Consider the following 23477-nt stretch of genomic DNA (forward strand, 5'->3'; position numbering starts at 1 on the left):
ACTTGGAATTCTTTGAGGAGATTTCGTTTCCAAATCTGGATTACCATCTGCTGTGGACAATGCGTTGTCAACAATTATTTTAGAAACAGGTTTATAGGTATATAGCACCTCTAATGCCAGAATATTCGTTATCAATTAAATGAATTACTCTAGACCATTATGTAGCAAAAGTCATATGGGCGAGATGAAACATACAAGACCCCTTGATACTGAACCATCTACTTTATCTGGCCTTAAAAATTTAAAGAAGAAAAATAAGTGAGCTGTTACAATTTAAACATTGATAATGACGTAACAGTTTAAACATATTTAAAAATATAAATGCTATACATATTTACCCTTATAGATAACATTTCGAAACTGCCCACTTTTGTTTGATCAACTGTTGAAAATTTAATTATTTTATTGTATATTTGGGTTTAATTATGTACTGAATATAATTTTAACAACATTAGTCTTCAAGCTGAGCTCACACAATCAAAGCGACAAAATGTTTTTTGTGATTTCGAAATTCTCCTCCTGAAACAATCTCACAATGAATATAATCCAGTATTTTTTGACGTTGATATCGTTGGTACATTGCGATGCGGCAAGGATACTGGCGTTTCTTACTATGCCATCACTCAGCCATCATCTCACATTCCGACCGCTTACTGAAGAACTGGTAAAACGAGGACATGAAGTCGTTGTAGTCACCACAGACCCGGCCTATCCTGCAGGAAAAACTCCAGAAAATCTCACAGAAGTAGACTTGCACGATATTTCTTACAACACTTATATCAAAATATTTAGTAAGAACATAAAGGGTCAAAATAACGTATATGTTCAATGCACATCTTTAATAGACGCATTAATGCAAGTCTTTGAGGTCCAATACAGAAGTGATGTAGTACAAAAACTACTCAAAGATGATAAAAAATTTGATATAGTGATTACAGAATCGACTTACAGAATAACAGTGTTATTGGGTCATGTGTTAAAAGCGCCTGTTATATTATTGAGTTCATTTGGTTTTGGTGTAACTAATGCTGAAACCATGGGAGCTCCTGTTCATCTAATGTATCCGAGCGTCTTAAGACAAAGAGTCAAAAATCTTACTTTGATAGAACAAATAACGGAGACTTACAAAGAAGTATATTTAACAAAATTGATCTACGCTCATGAAGTAATGGAGAATGCACTAATAGAGAAAGTGGAGCCTGGCAGTCCAACTATGTCAGAATTGTTCGAGAACTCCAATTTGTTTTTGGTCAATGCACATCCGATTTGGGAGTCCAATCGACCTGTTCCTCCAGGAATCGTATTTTTGGGTGTCGTGTTTCAGAAAACCAACACAGTTCTGCCGCAGGTAAAAAAACGAATTAAACTCTTCTGGAATACTCTAAGTATCATGAACTAAAGCTCAATGAGTCTACAGAGGTCACATTCAAGCTTAATGCATGAAGCAAGTGTGACTGGAAAAAATCTAAATAAGTTTCCGATAGCTCTCGATTTTCTTTTTATCAGATTTTGTGTAATAGGGTTTTAGTAACAAAACATTGTTGTTATCTAGTAATATAACTAATGTATCTTGTAGCGTTTTGATATTAGTAAATGCCAAATAGTTGTTAGTTAAGCCAAATCTAAAATTAATTTTTTTTTCATCTTTTACAGGATCTGAAAAAACTCTTGGATAACTCTAAGAATGGTGTTATTTATATAAGTTTTGGCACTACAGTCCAGGAAAGACAATTGCCAATAGAAAAGATTCAAATATTCATCAAAGTATTTTCCGAATTACCGTATGACGTCATTTGGAAATGGAATAGCGCCGACAAACCCCAAGCACCAGAAAAGATTAAGTTCGTGAAATGGGTTCCGCAGCCGGATCTGTTGAGTGAGTTATAATTTTCCTTGTTAAATTCTCAATACTAGAGGTCCCGCAGTAGTCGAAATTCGACTATAATTAATTGGAATTGTAGGTTTGTACACTATTATCATTGTATTTTATACTTCTACTAGCTGACCCGGCAAACGTCGTGTTGCCTTAAATAAGATTTCTAGGGAAATTCTACTGTAGAAAAAAAAACCTCATTTAACCACATAATAATACCTCATTATAAACAAAAAAAATATATCCAAAAAATTAAAATAAAAAATAAATGTTTGGGGTGGACAACCCTTTTCACTTAGGGGTATGAAAAATAGATAGTAGCCGATTTTTTTTTTTTTTTTTTTTTTTTTTTTTTATGATTGAAAGTTTACTGGTGGCCCGAAGGCCTTTCCAGTTTCACCAGGACAGGTGGGCGAGCAAAGGCTCAGCCAAGAGGGGTGGGATTTGCTAACAACTGCCCGAGCGCCTCCGAAGGAGACCTAACAACTCAAGAGCAATTGTTTCGCGAATGAATCTACTACCGGATCGGAATCGCGACCCGCTGAGAAGATCCGGCGAGAAACTCAGCGGGCTGATGCATGGGTTAGGTTGCACGTCGACCTCTTTGTCGAGTTCGACGAGTACGGTTACCGGGGTCCCTAAGCCTGCCCCTAGTATTAGAGCTGAAGGCATCTAATGCAAAGGTTATTGGATCTGATGGATCCGTAAGGACGTGTCTAGGGCGTCGACGGTGACTGGCTCCTGCATGATCAGGATTCGGGGAGTAGTCAGCGGCGGCAACGATAAGGCGATTATCATGACGCATAGCCTTATCGAAGTATCGTTCCGACGCTGACTTCATGTATTTCCGAATTGATTCGAGGCCCAGGTCGTCGTGTAGGTCAACGTTCCTCACGAACCACGGAGCCCCGACAGCTAACCTGCAAAAGCGGGATTGTAGGGATTGGAGGGTGTCTATGTGTGTGCGGGCCGCGTGAGCGAACACCACACTCGCGTAAGTCATGACGGGCCTTATGCAAGTTTTGTAAAGTGTCACCTTGTTCCGAAGGGACATTTTACTCCGCTTACAGATCATGGGGTAGAGTCTACCGAGAATAAACGCGGCACGGTCACGGACTGATTTTATATGCGGGCGGAATGTCATCGATGCATCCAGGGTAACGCCCAGGTACTTGACCTTCCTGGCCCAGGGTATGGGTTGTCTAAAGAGAGTAATCGGGGGTGTGAGATTCCTCCTCCTAATCCGGGAGGAAATCCGTGTGGAGCTTCCCCTCTGAAATAGCACCGCAGTACTTTTCGCTGGGTTGATGTCTATGCGCCATTTTCGGAACCACTGTCCTAGGGCTAGGGCTGCGCTCTGAAGCTTCTTCGCGATTAGGGACTTATTTCTACTAGAATAGTAAACAGTCGTGTCGTCGGCGAATAAAGCTAAATGGGTCGGCGGCGACCGGGGAATATCGTTGACGAATAAGCTAAATAGGAGGGGTGAGAGGACAGAGCCTTGCGGGACTCCAGCTGTGAGAGGTCGTGAGGAGGAGCGGGTTCCCTCGACTCGATATCGAAAAGAGCGGTTCGACAAGAAGTCCCGTATGATGAGCACGAGACTATCCGGCATGCCCATGTTGAATAGTTTGAAAATCAAACCATTGTGCCAGACTTTGTCGAACGCTTTTGCGACGTCGAAGAAGAGAGCTCCCGTGTATAACGGTTTTGGTCGATTAAGCCCCACAAGAATGTGCTCCGTGAGGCGGTGCACCTGTTGAACGCATGAGTGATTTGTACGGAATCCGAATTGTTCATCGATAAGAATGCCCTTGGATGAGACGAAGTCTCTGAGGCGTTTGTAGAGCAGACGCTCATACAGTTTGCCTAGAGACATGAGGAGGCTAATCGGGCGGTAGCTCGTCGGATGATTTTTTGGTTTACCGGGTTTATGTATGCCGATAACGTCCGCTTCTTTCCACACCGCGGGAAAGATACAGTTCGCCATAGCGGCATTGAAAATAGATGCCAACATCACGATGAGTTGGACGGGTAGAAGTTTAATAACGCGGTTGGATATACCGTCGGAACCGGGAGCCTTGCGAGGACGTAGGTCTTTGATCAAGTCTTTAACTTCCATCGGGGTGACGGGTGGTAACGCATCAGAGGGTGGCAAGGAGGCTCTGCGTTCTACCTCACTGTCTACTAATTCTACATGAACAGGGTCCACGGATTGAGTGCTGGGCGTGCACTGGGTTTGTAATGTATCGGCCAGCAGCTCTGCTTTTTCGTCATCATCGAACGCCGCGAGTCGGCCTGAGGGGCCTACGAGGGGGGGCATAGTTACTACCGTATCCGATTTGAGAGTACGAGCTAAGCGGTAGTAAGACCTTTGAGAGGGCGCGAGTCCTTCTAAGAAATCAGACCATCTGGCATCTCGGACTTCGGTGATGCGAGACTTTACGTCGCGTTGTAGGGCACGCATTCGAATACGATTTTCCGCGGTAGGATACCTATCGTACGCACGGATCGAGGCGTTCTTAGCTCTAAGGAGTTCCCTAATATCGTCGGGCAATTTGAAGCAGTGAAGGAAGTCCTCCGCTACAACTTGCTTCGATGACCTATCTAATGTCGAGGTGATGTGTGACGTTACGATGTCTATGGCTTCAGCGGTATCCTGAGGAGACGGGATAGAGTCCGGACTAAACGGAAGCGATGGTGGATCAGATTCAGCCAGGCTGATGCCCAGCGTGTGCCAATCCACCACAGTCCTCGTGACGGGAACGGAATCGGGAGCGCGACCGAGCTTCATAACGACGGGACGGTGGTCTGAATCTAACTCTGAAACTACTTCGATCGAGTGTAAGCGCAGAGTTACGTTTTTTAATAACGCTATGTCGAGTATATCCGGGCGATGCGCGATATTTAGCGGGTAGTGAGTCGGGGTTAGCGGAGCGACGATATCGAAGGCGAGATCATCGACTAACGCGTCAAGCCGCCTGCCATTCGGGGTTGTGGTGTGTGAGTTCCACCTGATGTGTTTACAATTTAGGTCGCCCGCCAGAATGACAGAGCTCCCCATACCGAGCAGCGCCTCGATATCACTGCTTAGAACGATCTTATCCGGTGGAAGATAAACGGACGCGATAACGATCGGCGCGTGTCCCGTCAGTGAGATTCGGCACACTGATGCTTCGATATTAGCGAGCGCGGGAGGATCGAGCGGGACGCAATGCAGGGCTCTTCTATAGTAAATGACGGTACCACCACCACGGGCAGAGAGCCTGTCGTTCCTGACCATGTTATAGTTCGCGATTTTAGGGTCACGGCGCGCGGGCTTAAGTAGGGTCTCCTGCACTAAAAAGATATCAATTTGGTGGTCACGCAAAAAGTCAGAAACCTGATCACGTTGATTTGCGAGACCGTAAGCGTTAAAAAATCCTATCGTTACGGATAGGGGCTTTATTCTACTTATATACGCCATTGATTACCGGCGGAGTGAGGGGAGGACGTACGTATTTAATGACGCGTATACGTCGGCGTATTCCTGCACAACGGCGATAAAGTGTTGTGCAGTGGAGACAAAACTCCTTAGATGTTTCCAAATGTACTTTGGATCTAATGTCTCTGTTTTCCAACCCTCATTTTAATAGTTGCTGTACAAACCGTTGGTAGTAATTCTATGTTTTTTTGGGTTTTGTTTGTTTCTGTACCGTCAGTATGTTCTAGCCCACGTTCCAAGAATGTAATAGTTTCGTATTAATTTCGGTAAGCAAAAGCTCTAAAGGATTAAACAAAAAAATAATCTAAAGTTACTTCTGAATATCTTATTAATTTAAGATTTAATCGAGGTGTTCTCTGATAATGAAGTACGACATAAAATTCATTATTCTATCATAATATTGGCTCACGATTCATTAAAATTCCCTTGACTTAATTTGCTCCATTCGAAGCGACATTAAAGGTCGTCGCTGTAAAATAAACCTATAGCATAGTTCACTTCACATTGATTTGATGACGAGATACAAACTCATTTAATGGTGATAAAGTGAGGGGAGGACGTACGTATTTAATGACGCGTATACGTCGGCGTATTCCTGCACAACGGCGATAAAGTGTTGTGCAGTGGAGGCAGCGCGAATGGCGTCGCCCAAAGCGTTAACGCGCTCAAAGTTGATCGACTGAAAGAAGTCGATCGCTAAAGCGAGATTGTCGGACGCGGTCGGAGGGCAAGTCGCGGGAGAGGGACGAGTCGCGGGGGCGGGACGAATCGCGGAGGAGGGAGTTGTAGCCGTGTTCGTGTACGGCAGCGGTTTTGCCCAGGCCGAGACACTGGGCACCGCCGCCGGAACGAACGCTGGCTTAGCCTGCGACGCAGAGGGTGCCGAGGCTTTGATGTCTGGGCCGGAAGCTCGGAGGCGGTTTTGGCGGGCGACGCGGCGATTTATTTTAGGGGCTCGGGGGCAACCACGGTAATTCGCGGGGTGACCCTGTGTTCGACACAGGACGCAGCTAGGCGGTTCCGTCGCGGTTTTTTGGTCGCGAGCGCAGAGGGCCGTGGCGTGATCGCCCAAACACTTAACACATCGGGGGCGCGCGTGACAGTTACGGGAAGAGTGCCCGTACAATTGACAGTTATGGCACTGGCTAGGAGTGCCTTTTTTATGGGGGGCTTCGACAGCGATACCAGAGAGCCTACAGACGGTCTGTGTGTTAAAGATTTTCTTACCCTCGGGGGTAGGCTGGAGAGCGACTAGAACCATATTATATGGCTCCCTACCGCGACCGGTGTACATACGGTGCACAGAATTCACTGGTAGGCCTTGTTCTAACAGGTCGGCTTTTACGAGCTCTACATCTAACTCTTTAGGGATTCCGCGTATTACAACGCGGAGTTCGCGCTCCTCCTGGAGCGTATACGTATGGAAACTTATACGCTCCTTACGGAGGTAAGAAGAGAGGGCCCTATGGTCGTCGGGTGTTTGAACCTTAATTTGAATGCCGTTCGCGAGGTTACGGGCATTCGTGAAATTTATATTTTTGGCCTTAAGGGCCAGGCAAACTCGATCCCAAGCTGCCTTCTCCTGAAGGATAACCGGGGGAGGGGTCTGGGTTTTATTTTGTGCCACCGGACGCGGCGACGGAGTGGCACGGGCTGGGGGCGCAACGGGAGTCTGAGGGCGGGGGCGCGACGCGTTCACGGCTTTGCTAATTTTAGCGGCCGCGGGAGCTCGAGACTCCGCGGCACGCTTCTTACCCTTCTGTACCAGGGTGAATCCATCCGTCGATGAGGCGGGGGCGAGGTCGACCTCCATGTCCGAGTCAGAGTCGGAGCACGAGGAGGCGGGTGCAGGCGACCTACGAGCAAGTGTAGGTGTTTTAGAGGGCGCGACGGAGGCCGCGGATGATTGCTCAGCTGAAACGATGGTCACGGCGGACGACGCAGCAGCTTTTCTCGCCAGTATAGGCGACACGGGAGCGGCAGGCACGACAGAGGCTGCGGTGCTCAATGCAGAAGCTCTGCACGCAGGTACAGGCGACGCAGGAGCAGCGAGCGCGGCGGAGTCCTCGAGAGGGCTCGCAGTGTGATTGGCCTTGAAGGCCAAAAACTCCGAGGCGAGCTGTGGGTGGCGAAGTCGGAGGAATTCCGCGAATACAGCGTCCATGATCGCTGAGTACCCAGGTGGGGCGGCCCCGGGTCTTGAAAACACTCGCCTTGCGGCGAGGCCCCAACTTCTCGGACCTGAGCGGTTCTATTGAACACAGGTGGCAATGCGGCGCGATTACTACAGGACAAAGAAAAAGCACAACAAAACAGAAATTACGAAAAGAAACCAAACAAATAAATACTTGCAGGAAACCACTTTGTCGGCAGATGTACCACGAACACAGAAACAACAAAAGGAAACAAAACAAATAAAAACTTCCAGAAAGAGCACTTAGTCGGCAGATGTACCACAAACACAGGCCGCGCGAACAATGGCCGGGCTAACAAAAGCCGGGCGAACAAAGACCGGGCGATCGAGTGGACGATGAGCACGTCCGCACGTGACGGGTGCCTCTATCGGAATGAGTAGCCGATTCTCAGACTTACTGAACATACTATTGATACACAAATAAAACAAAAAAAACATAGCTGAAAAATGTATAGTATTGTATAGCTCTCAAATATATTAAGTGTATAATCTATGATGTATAGTGAGTAAGTAAGACAGGAGACCGGCTTCGTCCTCATCCCTACTACGTGATGTTTGCTGGATGAGTGGTGACACCTGGCGGGGATAGCTGATCGATTGATAGTTGATCAGTAGTCGATCGGAGAGGGCGGGAGATCAAATTCAATTTAAAAAAAATAATAATTAAAGGAACTTGAAATTATAAACTCTGAATAAGAATTTATCGTACTACAATTATAATATTTGATTGCCATCTTGCAATCTTATTGCGGATCTGTGCATAGAATAAAAAAAAAAAAATCGGGATGGAAAAATAGGGCTTTATCGTATAAGAGTGAAAATTGAGAGTAATATGATTTTTTTTATTTTAAGTCATGACAAAACAAAATAAAAAACTTGCCAAAAAATTAAAGTTTATAATTAACAAATAAAAAATAGGGGTTGATCATAGAGGGATGAAAAATTGAGAGTAACATCAGATTTTTTATTTTAATTCATGACAAAATAAAAATAAAAATGAAAATCTTGCCAAAAAAATTAAAGTTTATATGTAATTATCAAATAAAAAATAGGGGTTGATCGTAGAGGGGTGAAAATTTCAGAGTAATATGAATTTTTTTATTCTACGTCATGACAAAATAAAAACAAAATTCTCGCAAAAAATTTTAAAGTTTTTAATTAGCAAATAAAAAATAAGGGTTGATCGTAGAGGGGTGAAAATTTAGGGTTGTATGTATTTTTGTATGTTGTATCATAAAAAAATAGAAATTAAAAAATTTGTCTAAAAAATAAAAAAATAAATTTAGGGGTGGACTACCCCTAACATTTAGGGGGATGAAAAATAGATGTTGGCCGATTCTCATAGATACTGGATAAGCACAAAAAATTTCATCAAAATCGGTCAAGCCGTTTCGGAGGAGTATGGCAACGAAAACTGTGACACGAGAATTTTATATATTAGATAATCACAAATTTCGCCAAGACTACACTATAAAAAATATTAACAAAGACAAACAATATTTAATCTATCCTCAATTTGACAACAGACGCCAAGAACAACAGTTTGACAATAAATAGTATGCATGCGTGTGTGCGTTAAATACATGGTATGTAGTGTGTGTAATGTTTTCTTTATTGATTTAATGTATCTTTTATGAATTATCCAAAAAAAATATTAGCATTGTGCACTTCTTCTCTATATTCTCTATAAGTGTGGGAAATTTCATAGTCCTCCGTCCGCGCAATTTTCGTAAAAAGGGATACAAAGTTTTTGCTTCACGTATTAATATTCTCAATATTAAAGTTGTCGTGGCGTGCAACCTTTTTGATAGGACATAAGACCTACAAAGACTAAACACAGACCAAGACAGACACTTGACAAGAATTCAAAAATAAAGAGAGAAATGGAACGAGGGCGAACGTGACTAGCGGCAGGCAGTACTTTTTTGACTTTCTAAAAGACTGACACGAACCAGACGACAAGGAACGAATTGACCGATCTCATATTATGTACATAAAATAGACGACAAAAGAACTAACAGACCTTCCAAAAGTCAACATTGTATTGTTGAAAACATTATTATATTTGAATGGAGTAAATATAATTGAAGTTCAATTAAAAACATCGAACTGTTGATGCCAAGTAAAACGCACTCTTAATTGCAAAGATAAACATCACTTATTAAGTGAAATGTCGCTTAACCCAAATAGCGTTTCACCCCTCGGTATATTCAAACACATCAATCCTATGAATCATTTCTGACTAATAGGTAGTATTTATAATAAAAAAAATTGGGTTTAAAATTATGGATATTCTAATTCTACTAATACTTTATTTGCACTTGAAGTCGTCGTGGCCTAAAGGATAAGACGTCCGGTGCATTCAGATCTAGCGATGCACCGGTGTTCGAATCCCGCAGGCGGGTACCAATTTTTCTAATGAAATACGTACTTAACAATTGTTCACGATTGACGGTGAAGGAATAACATCGTGTAATAAAAATCAAACCCGCAAAAATTATAATTTGCGTAATTACTGGTGGTAGAACCTCTTGTGAGTCCGCACGGGTAGGTACCACCGCCCCGCCTATTTCTGCCGTGAAGCAGTAATGCGTTTCGGTTTGAAGGGTGGGATAGCCGTTGTAACTATACTCAGACCTTAGAACTTATATCTCAAGGTGGGTGGCGCATTTACGTCGTAGATGTCTATGGGCTCCAGTAACCACTTAATATCAGGTGGGCTGTGAGCTCGTCCACCCATCTAAGCAATAAAAAAAAACTTTACACTTTACTTAAAACTTAACGGGCCAGATTATATTTAATTATTTGTTTTTTACTTTCAGAACATCCAAATTTGAAACTATTCATTACCCATGGCGGGATTCACTCCACTTACGAATCCATTATGTTCGGAGTACCATTCATAACCATACCGATGCATTTAGATCAATATTTCAACGCGGATCACTGCGTTCAACACGGAGTCACTAAAAAGTTAAATTTTGAAACGATCACTGAAGATATCTTGAAGGATTCTATAACCGCGGTTGTTACAGATAACAGGTAACATTTTTGACATTACAACATCTTATAATTCGGATCTTATAAATGGAGCTGGCTGCACGCACGAAAAAAATGACTGATGCGGCGTTACCTCGCTCTGAGGCGTTCCATTTAAGGCTTGAAGTGCAAGCGAAAGTGCGCAACGAGCGAAAAAGAGGCACAATCGGCCTCCGCGTTCGACACCGCTCGACATCTGTCTCTCTCCTACTTGAGTGAGCGATGCATTCGCGTGGACAGCTGCTATACAATAATACATTTACATGTTTTCGTCAAATATGAAGTTCAGTGAAAACTGAATGTGGTTTCAATTGTTTATAGCAACGACAATTGCGATAATTAAAAAATGAAACCATTCCATCAGTATTTTCTTATGACGTCACGTTCAACTATCGTCAGTAAACCGACTTTACAGACAACCGATTTTTTTTCTATATCTAAGTGGTTACTGGAAACCTTAGAAATTACAGTACACGCAAACTCCTGTCAGATATTATCTGGGTATATTATTTAATATGTCACTACATAAGCCAATATATAAGCTAATGGACACTTCAAACCAACGGGACTATGGCGACCTAGCAATGGCGGTATAACGATACACACCCGTCAGGATAACCTATACGGAAGAGGCGTCAGAAACCTTGGGGATCAAATACCCCCTAAAATGCTGGTGCAGAAGGCAACGGGAAACCACTGCACTTATTTCCCACGAGAGTCATGGGCAGGTCGCGTCCGACTGATGCATGACCACGACCACTCTGTCAAGAGTGTGCGAATAGGAAGAAGGACACTTGAAAATACTAGTAAACTAAACATATGTTCAAAAAGTATTAAATTAATTTAATAAACATTATAGCGTCTGATATATGAGTTTTCTAAGTCTCAGTTTTATAGTAAAATGCCTGCACCACCCTTCAAAGCGAAACGCGTTACTGCTTCGCAGGAGAAATAGGCAGGGTGGTGGTACATTCCCCTGCGGGCACTTAACAGGCCCTACCGCCAGTATTTTGGATGCTTATAAGTGTTAAAATAAAAAGTAATACCTTAACATCTCTTACCTTTTTTGTAGAATGTTGAAATTCCGTTATTTTAAATACTGATATAAAAAGTATGTAGTAAATTGTATATTACTGATGGTAGGACCTCTTGTGAGTCCGCACGGGTGGGTACCACCACCCTGCCTATTTCTGTCGTGAAGCAGTAATGCGTTTCGGTTTGAAGGGTGGGGCAGCCGTTGTAACTGTACTGAGATCTTAGAACTTATATTTCTAGGTGGGTGGCGCATTTACGTTGTAGATGTCTATGGGCTCCAGTAACCACTTAACCCCAGGTGGGCTGTGAGCTCGTCCACCCATCTAAGCAATAAAAAAAATAAAAAATGCTACTAGTTAGTTAGTAGAACTGTCAGAACTTGTGGTAAATTCGTGATGATTAAAAAATGTTTGAAAATATTTTGATTTTGTTTCGATGCTAAATGTACCGTTGTTATTAAATGTATTGTTTCTGCCTAAATTCTGTACTTGTCTCTAAAGCCCTGTACTTCTCGGCATTATAGTCTAAAGGTCGAATATTCATGATCTCAACGAATCAGATTGTATATTTCAAATTGTAAATTGCTTTTGAATATCGTTACGTTTCTTGGAATAATTATGAAATTTCAGTGAAAAATATCCTGAGGAAATTGAAAAAAAAACCGCGAATCCGCAAAATTACGATTATTGCTTAGCTAGGTGGACGAGCTCACAGCCCACTTGATGTTAAGTGGTTACTGGAGCCCATAGACATCTACAACGTAAATGCGCCACCCACCTTGAGATATAAGTTCTAAGGTCTCAAGTATAGTTAGTTACAACGGCTGCCCCACCCTTCAAACCGAAACGCATTACTGCTTCACGGCAGAAATAGGCAGGGCGGTACCTACCCGCGCGGACTCCCAAGAGGTCCTACCGTCAGTTACAGTATTATTACATAAACCCTTAATTTCTGATTTATTTTTGTTGATAATATTTTAGGTACCGAAAGAACATGGCCAAACTGAATACCTGGCTGCACGATCAACCCCAACCGCCCTTGGAAAAAGCGGCTATGTGGATTGAATATGCAATTCGGAACAATGGAACAAGGCACATACGTGCCCCCGCCGCCAATATGCCTTGGAAGCAATATTTTTTTTTTTTTTTTTTTTTTTTTTTATTGCCTTTGTAGGCAGACGAGCCTACGGCCCACCTGATGGTAAGTGGTCACCGTCGCTCATGGACGTCAGCAATGCCAGGGGCAGAGCCAAGCCGCTGCCTACCATAAAGAACTCTCCGCAAGCCTCGTTTGAAGAAGGACATGTCATAGCGCTCGGAAAACACCGTGGAGGGGAGTTCATTCCAAAGCCGGATGGTACGTGGCAAAAAAGATCTTTGGAAACGCACTGTCGATGAACGCAGCGGTTCCAGATAATATGGATGAACTCTGCTCCGATGGCGGGAGGTGCGATGATAAAAAGGAGATGAAGGAATCATCTCGAATAATTCCTCAGAGCATTCCCCATGGACCATGCGGTATAAAACACAGAGAGAACCGAAGTCCCTCCGTAGACCCAGAGGTTCCAAGCGATCCGCGAGAGCAGGACTATCGACCATCCGAACAGCCCGTTTCTGTATGGAGTCAAATGGAAGTAGCTGGTATTTGGGAGCCCCGGCCCAGAGGTGAGAGCAGTACTCCACGCGAGGTCGGACCTGCGCTTTATAAAGCGCAAGTCTCTGTCCAGGCGTGAAATACCGCTTCGCTCTGTTGAGAACTCCCAACATTTTAGAGGCCAATTTGGCTTTACCTTCCAAATGACTCCGAAACTGGACATCGCTCGAAATATCGACCCCCAGAATCCCGATACTCGCGGAAAGCTGCAGGGATACTCCTTGAAATTCCGGCGCCATGACAAAAGGGTCCTTCTTCGCAGTGAACGCGCAAACCTGTGTCTTCAATGGGTTGAACTGAACTGAATTCAGTTCACCCCACTTGGAGACCCGCCCCAGAGAGTTCTCCACTTCAGACACAAGTTTTAATCGCCTCTCGTGTACAACGCTTCGAGAGAGACTCTGATGGCCGATATATCGCGCATCCCCCGTGCTGTCATCCGCATAGCAATGCATGCCATCAATAGATAGCATGTCATTGATATGCAGTATGAAAAGCGTGGGGGAGAGCACCGAACCTTGTGGAACACCAGCGTTGATGGTCATGGTATCGGAGCAGCAGCCGTCGACGACAACTGCGATGCTCCGTCCATCCAAAAAGCTAGCGATCCACTTGCAGAGTCCCTCAGGGATCCCGTATGCTGGAAGCTTCGATAGAAGTGCCCTATGCCAGACCCTGTCGAAGGCCTTCGCGATGTCAAGGCTCACAGCGAGAGCCTCGCCCTTGCTTTCCAAGGCTTCAGCCCATTTATGTGTGAGGTATACAAGAAGATCGCCAGCTGAGCGACCATGACGGAAACCGTACTGCCGGTCACTGATCAGCTGGCGATCCTCAAGATACTTAAGAAGTTGGATGTTTATGATTCGCTCCATCACCTTGGAAAGCAAGGAAGTTATCGCGATAGGTCTGTAATTCGAGGGGTCCGACCGGTCACCCTTCTTGGGGATGGGGTGGACATGAGCAGTCTTCCATGAAGACGGAACCCTGTTCGTATTGTACGAGAGGCGATATAGACGCGTTAGCGCGGGTGTCAATTCAGGGGCGCATGTTTTTAGAACCACTGCGGGGATGCAATCTGGCCCACTCGACTTATGGACATCAAGAAGCCGAAGCTCCTGCCTGACTGCACGCTGTGTGATGCGAATCTCAGGCATGGAGCTGTCACACCGGGAGATGTTGGGCGGCGTGGCTCCTCCGTCATCCAAAGTCGAGTATGAGGCAAAGAGCTTGACCAGAAGGTCAGCCTTCTCCTTCGCACTATGAGCCAGACTGTCATTGGACTTACGCAGTGGTGGAAGGCTAGACCTGCAGAAGTTACCTTCTGCAGCCTTAGCTAGCGACCAGAAAGCACGGCTCCCAGAGGGATAGCTATTCAGTCGCTCGCCAATTCTGGCAACGTGCTCCGACTTCGCTTTGGCAATAACCCTCTTATAGGACCTAGAGGCGGCGTTAAATTTCCGCCTTTTCTCCGAGATATCAGGATCCCGGCATCTCCTAGCAACATTAAATGCCACGTATGCAGATCGCTTGAGGCGTGCAGCATCCCTACTGGCTTTATTATACCAGGGTTTGCTGCGACCCCCAACGGGCACCTCAGAAGATGGAATGAATAATTCCATTCCCTGAAGCACCACGTCTTTAAGTCGGTCCGCACAGACGTCAGGATCATCGGAGGAAAAGCAGAGCCGCCCCCATGGGTAGGATGCGTAAAATTCACGCATTCCATCCCAGTCTGCTGACCTGTACCGCCAAACTCTTCGAAACCCGGTCGTCGTTCGACGACTAGGACGAGAGAGTGGTATGGCAGCACGGATAAGGCAGTGATCAGACGATCCAAGTGGAGCGTCGACCACCATACTGTATCCAGCTGGGTGAGTGGTCAGCAGAAGGTCCAACAAAGAAGGCTCGTGCCCCTCAATGTCTGGGACACGGGTGGGCTGTGTCACCAGTTGTGAGAGGCCGTAGGACAAGGCGAAATCGTAGGCAGCCCGACCCGGGAGGTCAGTGGTTCTGGACCCCAACCACTCCTGGTGATGAGCGTTAAAGTCACCAAGGACCACCACCTCCGCAGATGGGTACTGCTCAAGCACGCGGTCAGTCCCCTCTTGTACATGCTCAAACAGAGCTGACCCCGCATCACTGCTGTGAGACCTGTACAGGCAAGCGTAGACTCTGGTACAGCCCCCATAGTCCACGCGTAGCCACAAGAGGGACAGGTCCCGTTGCTCGAGGCCCCGAAGCCGACGACAGCAGACATCCTCCCGGATAAACACGCAGACCCCGGCTTTACGCAGGAAGGTGTGCTCCAATGCGTAGCCGGGGTATCCGAGGTACGACGTATCGTCCGGGGCAGATATCTGCGTCTCAGTCAGGAAAAAGAGGGCAGGCTGCGCCGTCTCAAGGTGGTGATGTACGGCGTCAAGGTTACTGTGTAGGCCCCTGACATTGCTGAAATCCACATTAAACGTGGAATGGGGATCCGCCGAAAAAACTCTTTTTCTTTTGTCGACTTTCATAATTTTAGTTGGAGAGTAAGGATTTGGAGAGGTAGGATGCTAGAGGTGAGATCAAGGCAATACCTGAATAAAGCGCAGGGCACAATGAACACTCGATCCGGGGTTGCGCGAGAAGCTGACGCAGGGCATGGAAGGGCCCCCAGTCCACCCTGCATACGATCGCCGGGATCCACTCCGGTCTCCGACTCCGGCACGACGACCGCATGACAGGATTTTACACCGGTTGGCGGGACAGCTTCCTGGGGCGGAGTTTAGTTGTGACACCCAGGTTCAGGTCCCCTACTGACCGGCGGGCGGCGGCAGGCACCGTTTCACTGGGTCTCCCTATACCCCCGTCAGCAACCCACGCCCCGCGGGCTTGCGCGCACGTTTGCTCTGCATGTTCCAAGTATCACCAAGACTCACCCCCAACAAGGAGGAGGAAAGGAAAGGAATAGAACTGGCTCTCCAACCCACATGCCGGAACACAGCTAGGCTATTTGGCGGCAGACTCTAGTTGGAGGGTGGTCGCCAGCCAGTCGGACTAGGTCCTACCACCGATTGTGTTTTCGGCTCCCGTTTAGCACCACCCAGGGGTTACTTGTAGGGAATCGCGGGTTAAACCTACGGAAGCGGGAAGCATCAACCCCCAAATAGACCCATATCTAGACCTTGACCCCAACCCCCATATCTAGAACTTGAGCTAATATCCATTTGTGTTTGTGGACACATAATTTTCTTAATAACTCATAGATACTTTTGCCGTTTGAAACAAAATTTTGATACAATTTAAAACTAATTTTTATCTTTATTTTAATACAAGTTTGAGCTTAATCCGTCTAGTAGTTTCCATTTTATAACCAACCTTAGTTTCCACCATACAAACATTACATTTTGAAATTTAATTTTTTTAATAACTCTTAAACTATAATACTTACCTTTCTAATTTTTTCACACACAATAAGAACCGATTAAACCTACGTTCTAAAACCAGTTTGAGCGAAATATATCGAGTACTTTTTCATTTATTGCATTTTTCCCGTATTTACAGTTTCTATCAATTTTTTCTGTCTTTGCACACCCATTTTTCCAATTTCAATCGCCGTTTCTTTTCAAAACTTCTTCATTCTTCTTCGCCAACGTTTTCCACACCCTTTCGACGCGACACCTGCGAAAAACAGACAAAAATTTTGCCCGCCCACCCTCCCCTACCTCCTCCCTTACCTTGAATCCAGTGTCTTTGAGATTATTTTGCAACACAACCATATGAATGGCACCCGTAATCCCTGAAATAACATTACCCGCGTCTGCAGAGGACATAAACAGTAGGGACACATACCTCGAAACCGTCCGTAAGCTCATATCCTGCATCACAACAGCTGTGACTGAGGGAAAAAGTGTTACCGCAGCCAACAAGCGCCTTATCTGCTCCGCGGCGGAGGAAATTCGTAGGGCGACGAGAGTGTTGGAAACAACACTCGCATCGACACTGACACCACCAACCCCCTTTCCACCTGCCACCAACGAAGGTTTGAAGGAGGAGATTATCGCTTGCGTCAGAGAGGAGTTCAAGCGGCATAGACAACTACCGCCGCTGACCCTTCAATCACAAGTTCGCCCATCGTATGCCCAAGCCGCAGCACCCAACCCCCGGAAACCAGCCCTTACGACCAAACCAACACCCAAAACATATCCAGCTACAAAACCTGCAATTATTGTCTCAGCAAAAACCGAAGTAAAGACGAAGCAGGATATTATCGAGGCCTGGAGGCGCAACATCAGCTTCAAAAATTCCGGCTTTGCCCCTAGCAGAGTACAAGCTGTATCAAATAACAAACTAAGAATCGAGTTCGATAACATAGAACAAAGGAACGATACCCTCACTCGTATCACTAACTCCCAGACAATTCACGCCGAACCCGCTCGCAGGCTGCTGCCTATGCTCAATCTCAAAGGAGTCTCCAAAGACGTTCCCGCTGAAGATCTAGTGAGCATAATCAGCAGACAGAACCCGGAACTCACTAACGCAATCAACCAAAAGGAGGACTTGCGGTTCCGTTTCCAGCGCTCCAACAGAAACCCCAACTTATATAACGCCATCCTAATTGCACAGCCAACTGTCTGGCGTAAGTGTATAAGCCTGGGCAGAATCAGTGTGGACCATCAACGTATTCACGTAGAGGAGTTCACACCGTTCCTGCAGTGTCACAAGTGCCTTAGCTTCGGCCACACTAAAAACAAGTGTTCGTCCACCGAACAATACTGTGCACACTGCAGTGAGTCCACCCACACGACAGCTGACTGCCCTAATAAGGCCGTACTCAAGTGCATAAACTGCGTTAAACACAACATCCGACACAAATCATCCATCACCACCACACACAGCGCCACGTCACACAACTGCCCACAATTGCTCTCTATGAAACTAAGAATCACCGACAGAATCGATTATGGCACCGATTAACTCCGTGAAATTCCTACAGTGCAATGTGGATAAGTCAAAAAACAGTTGGCACGAATTTCTAGTCTCCTTCACCAGCGAACGATATCATTTTGCCCTAATATCCGAACCTTACGTAGGCGCAAATAACGAGGTCAAAAACATCCCCGGAATTAACATTTACCAATTCTCTGACGGCGCGCGTGTCAAGGCCTGCATACTAGCTAAGACAGGTGTCGGCTCAGTCCTCGGCCTATCCCAATACTCTTCGGCAAACCTGTCGGTCATACAGCTAACGGCAGGAAACAAGAAGACGTACATAGCCTCAACGTACATCGAACCCGATGTCGATGCCAACGGCACCATGGAGCGTCTGGAAGTTTTCCTTAAAGACATAGGAGGGGCGAGAGTAATTGTGGGAGGTGACTTCAATGGATGGCACCCATCGTGGGGGAGCGTGAGGGTGAACCCCAGAGGCTCATCACTAGTCGAACTAGCGCACAGCAACGATTTATACATTTGTAACTCAGGAGACACTCCAACCTTCGAAACCATCACTCATGGCCGCAATAGATCATCCATCATCGACCTTACTCTTGCATCCAGCGACCTCTTCAACAGCATCTCTGAATGGCACGTAAATCTTAACACATGCCCCACCTCCCAACACAACGCCATTGAATTCTCACTTAACACCAACGAAAACACAAATAAACACGCAGAAAACACTTCCACATTCCTATACAAGTCGGAACAAGCCAATTGGACAATATTTAGAAACACCCTCCACACTCTTATGGCCAACACAGACATCCTTGATAGGAGCGTTGAAAGCTTAAGCCCAGAGGGACTTGAGTCGCTCCTTCGGGAAGTCACGGACATCCTACACCGGGCCTGTAGGGCATCGATGCGAGTAAAAGCAGGCTCTGGGAATAGACACAAGCCGCCTTGGTGGAACGATCGTCTTCAGGACCTTAAAAACGAGGTAATCAACGTACATCGCAGATTACGTGCGGCCAAGAGACAGAACCTACCATTGGATGACCTCATAGAGCAACAGCAGACGAAAAAAGCCCTGTACGCCGATGCCCTACGTGCAGAGTCGACGAGAAGCTTCCGCAGCTTCTGTGAATTACAAACGAAGGAAAATGTATGGTCACTCACCAACAGACTTTTAAAGGAATCCACCCCTAAACGGCCACCAGCTACTCTTAAGACTGGAAATACATTCACCACCTGTGCAAAAGAGACGGCGGAGGCTCTCTTAGAGCACTTTTACCCTGCTGACACTCCAGACACCATAGCACGACATCACCAACTTCGCGCATGCTACGACGCTCCCGTAGACACTGAAAATGACCTACCATTCACCGAGGAGGAGGTCATGGAGTGTCTGCAATACATGAACCCCAAAAAGGCCCCAGGGCTCGATCACATAACAGCTGACATATGCCAACAATTCGCATCCGCTTACCCCCGCTTAATCACCAACATTATGAACCGCTGCCTCACCCTTCAACACTTCCCCGATCAGTGGAAAACTGCGTATGTAAAAATCATCCCGAAGCCCGGTAAAAGCGACCACACATCTCTCACCTCATTCCGACCCATTGGACTCATCCCCGTCCTTGGAAAGCTCCTCGAAAAACTGATCACCATACGGATTATGCATTGGGCATCTGTCACAGGAAGGAGCAGTCAACGACAGTTCGGCTTCAAGGAGCAAACCGGCACGGTCGACGCCATTAACACCCTGATAGACACTATACGAAAAGCCAAACAAGAGAGGTCACAGGTTGTCGCCGTCTCGCTCGACATCAGGGCGGCTTTTGATAACGCCTGGTGGCCGGTCCTATTACACCGCCTTAGAGATATACGATGCCCCAAAAATATCTACGGCCTCATCAAGAGCTACCTCCGAGACAGGCGCGTCGTTCTGGACCACGGAGGAGTTCGCGTCTCCAGAGCCACGTCAAAAGGTTGCGTTCAGGGCTCGGTGTGCGGGCCTGCATTGTGGAACATCATACTTGATGAACTATTGGAGATCCATCTACCATCTGGATGCCACATGCAGGCCTACGCAGACGATGTGGTACTCGTGGTCACCGCCGAAAATGTCAATCGCCTAGAGGAGCTCACCGACACGGTTCTCCAACAGATAGTGAATTGGGGAAAAAGCGTCAAGCTCGAATTCGGGGCCTCCAAAACACAACTGATCGCCTTCACCCCCAAGGCCAGAACTCTTAGGGTGGAGATGGACGGTCAAATCTTAAAAACCTGTAAGGAGATCAAGCTCCTCGGAATAATTTTGGACGAAAAGCTACTCTTTGGCCGCCATGTACAGTACGTCCTGGGAAAAGCCTCGCGAATATTCAACAAACTGTGCTTGTACTCCCGACCAACCTGGGGTGCTCATCCCGAGAACGTGCGCACCATCTATCTCCGAGTCATCGAGCCAATCGTCACCTACGCTGCCGGGGTGTGGGGACACATAGTAAACAAGCGCTACATCAAAAAATCTTTGATGAGCATGCAGCGTGGTTTTGCCCTAAAAGCCATCAGAGGATTCCGCACTATTTCAACCTCCGCTGCTCTGGCTCTCGCACAATTCATCCCTCTAGACCTAAAAATCCGAGAAGTACACCAAATCGAAAAAGTCAGGCTCACTGGGAAAACTGAATTCCTCCCCAATGACATTTCTTATGAGAAACCTGTCCCCGTCAAGGACCTCCTACATCCCGCTAGAAGGCCGACAATCAAACCCATACCCTCCTCTGAACACCGAATTAACTCCGAAATGACGGACAGTACTCTGGTCACTCGCGTATTCACTGACGGAAGTAAGCAGGACGATGGATCAGTTGGAGCCGCATTCGTGCTTTACAGACCCGGCGACACTGAAACATCCGTAACAAAAAAGTACAAATTACACAGTAGCTGCACAGTCTTCCAGGCAGAGCTGTACGCCATCTGGAAAGCCTGTCAGTGGATTGTAAGCGAAAATCATCCCCACACATACATCTTCACCGATTCTCTCTCATCAATATACGCGATAAATAACAGAAGCAACACACACCCCATCATAGTGAACATACACAAACTCATACACGCTAACCACACTACACACAAAATTTTCATAGACTGGGTAAAGGGACACTCGGGTGTCATAGGAAACGAGGAAGCCGATGCGGCTGCCAACAGCGGCGCACGCATGCACAAGGCCCCCGACTACTCGCAGTTCTCAATATCCTACGTGAAACACAAGATTCACACAGAACACCACGCCATCTGGCAAGCCAGATACGAAAGCTCCCCGCAGGGCTCACACACAAAAACACTACTACCAAAACTGAACGACATCAAAGAACTCAACAAATGCACACAAACAAACTTTCAGCTTACACAAATACTCACAGGCCATGGATATCACAAGACATACTTACATCGCTTCAAAATAGCACCAGATGACACCTGCCCCTGCGACGGCACTTCCAGCCAAACTGTAGAACACCTCCTTAAAAACTGCCAAGTGTTCGCTGCGAAAAGGCACAGCCACGAAGAAACGTGCCACGAAGTACAGGTGTCACCATATAATTTACCTGAAATGTTAAAAAAGAAAGCTGCAATCAACTCTTTCACTTCGTTTTGCCAAACAATAATCAACAACATCAAGAAAATAAATGAAAACAATTAGAATAAATACACTACCAAATACATATTAATAAACACAAAAATAGACTGATAAGAAACAAATAAAAATACAAGGGTATAATGATACAATATATTCGTATGTATAGGAAATGTATAAAAAGTATGCTATATAAATGTAAAGTAAGTATATATAACTAAATACAGATATATGTATAAGCATAAAGAATATAACACGGGGATATGTAATATGGACAGAAACGTATCAAATAGCGATCTGCCAGAAAACATACTCCCCAAAAGGAGAAACAAAGTAACTATTATTACATATAACACATATAAATCCCTAACGAGAATCAAAACAACCAAGATTAAAAAACACAAGATACAGAAAAAAAAAAAAAAAAAAAAATATCCATTTGTGTATTCACTCTATTTGCGATGATATCTTTGCTGATGCTTGTGATTTTGAAGACGCTGAAGTTGCTAAAGAGAATACTTAAATTAAAATAATGCTAAAAGCTATTTCATTGTACTCTCTTCTAAGGTTTTTCGAATCGTAGTGGTCATTCCAATATGGTCCTCATGTCCCTAGTTAATACAACCGTCGTGTCTATTTTTTACAAAGCAATCACTAGCTTTTTTTTTAAATTATTGCATAGATGAGTGGACGCGAGCCCACAGCCTACCTAGTGTTAGGTGATTACCGGAACCCATATACATCTTGAGATACCCACCCACCTTGAGATATGAGTTTTAAGGTCTTAGTTACTGCTTCACGGCAGAAATAGGCAGGGTAGTGGTTCCTACCCGTTTGGACTTATTAATGTAATAGTCGTTATTCTATCTATCAACAGGTTAATTAGCTATCTATATAGGTTGAAGAATTTACGAACTATTTGGTTATCGGAACTTATAAACGATATAATGTATAATGTAAATGATATAATGTAAATGACTTCGAGCTATAAGTTTGTTATTATATAGGAAGGATATTTAACTTTTCAGGGCGGACTTACAACCCGAAGATAGTATGTGTGTATATTTTTAGGTAAATCTCCTAGTCTCTTTATATAACAGCCAAGGAAAGATTGTGATTATGGGTGAATTTACATCCCTAAAAAACGATGTACTGTAAAACCCAAAAAGAACATTATTACTTTAATAGCAAATCCAAACAAAGAGAAATAAACAAAAAATGATTCTTTCAAAATCCCGATATTGGGCCAAAGTAATAAAATTATTGTAGTATCATCGATCCTTGATACGTGATCGGAGTTTCAAATTAATAGGACCGCTTGAATTCTGTGAAAATTAAGTTGCAAATTTCCGTTACATACATAAAGTAAAGCTAATAAAAGTGTGTTTCATAAAAAGGACAGAAAATTACCTTCCAATAATTAATGACTTCAAACTTTCTGAAATCTATATATATAAAAATGAAATACTGTTCGTTAGTCTCGCTAAAACTCGAGAACGGCTTGACTAATTTAGCTAATTTTGGTCTTGAATTATTCATGGAAGTCCAGAGAAAGTTAAAAGGTAAATAAAAATATCAATTTTGTTTTTCCTTTTATGTGTCCCCCGTCCGTCGGATTCCTTTTGTTTGTTTTAAG

The 23477-nt window shown here is 45.0% G+C and overlaps 1 protein-coding gene across 2 annotated transcripts; it reads left to right on the forward strand.

The window, feature by feature from the left end:
* The first annotated feature begins 453 nt into the window (after nt 1-453).
* Nucleotides 454-23221, forward strand: UGT33Q1 (UDP-glycosyltransferase UGT33Q1). Of its 2 annotated transcripts, none has more exons than XM_062676699.1 (4): nt 454-1348; nt 1654-1876; nt 10374-10593; nt 22913-23221. In XM_062676699.1, exons 1-4 carry the CDS (start codon nt 536-538, stop codon nt 22914-22916), a joined length of 1260 nt encoding a protein of 419 aa, XP_062532683.1. In that variant the 5' UTR covers nt 454-535; the 3' UTR covers nt 22917-23221. The 2 variants fall into 2 exon arrangements, with proteins under 2 accessions (XP_062532683.1, NP_001243960.1); NM_001257031.1 differs by lacking the exon at nt 22913-23221 and adding an exon at nt 12606-12854 and having other exon boundaries at nt 536-1348.
* Nucleotides 23222-23477: the final 256 nt, after the last annotated feature.

This window comes from Bombyx mori, chromosome 28 (genome assembly GCF_030269925.1).
Source record: "Bombyx mori chromosome 28, ASM3026992v2".
Taxonomy (NCBI): Eukaryota; Metazoa; Arthropoda; class Insecta; order Lepidoptera; family Bombycidae; genus Bombyx; species Bombyx mori.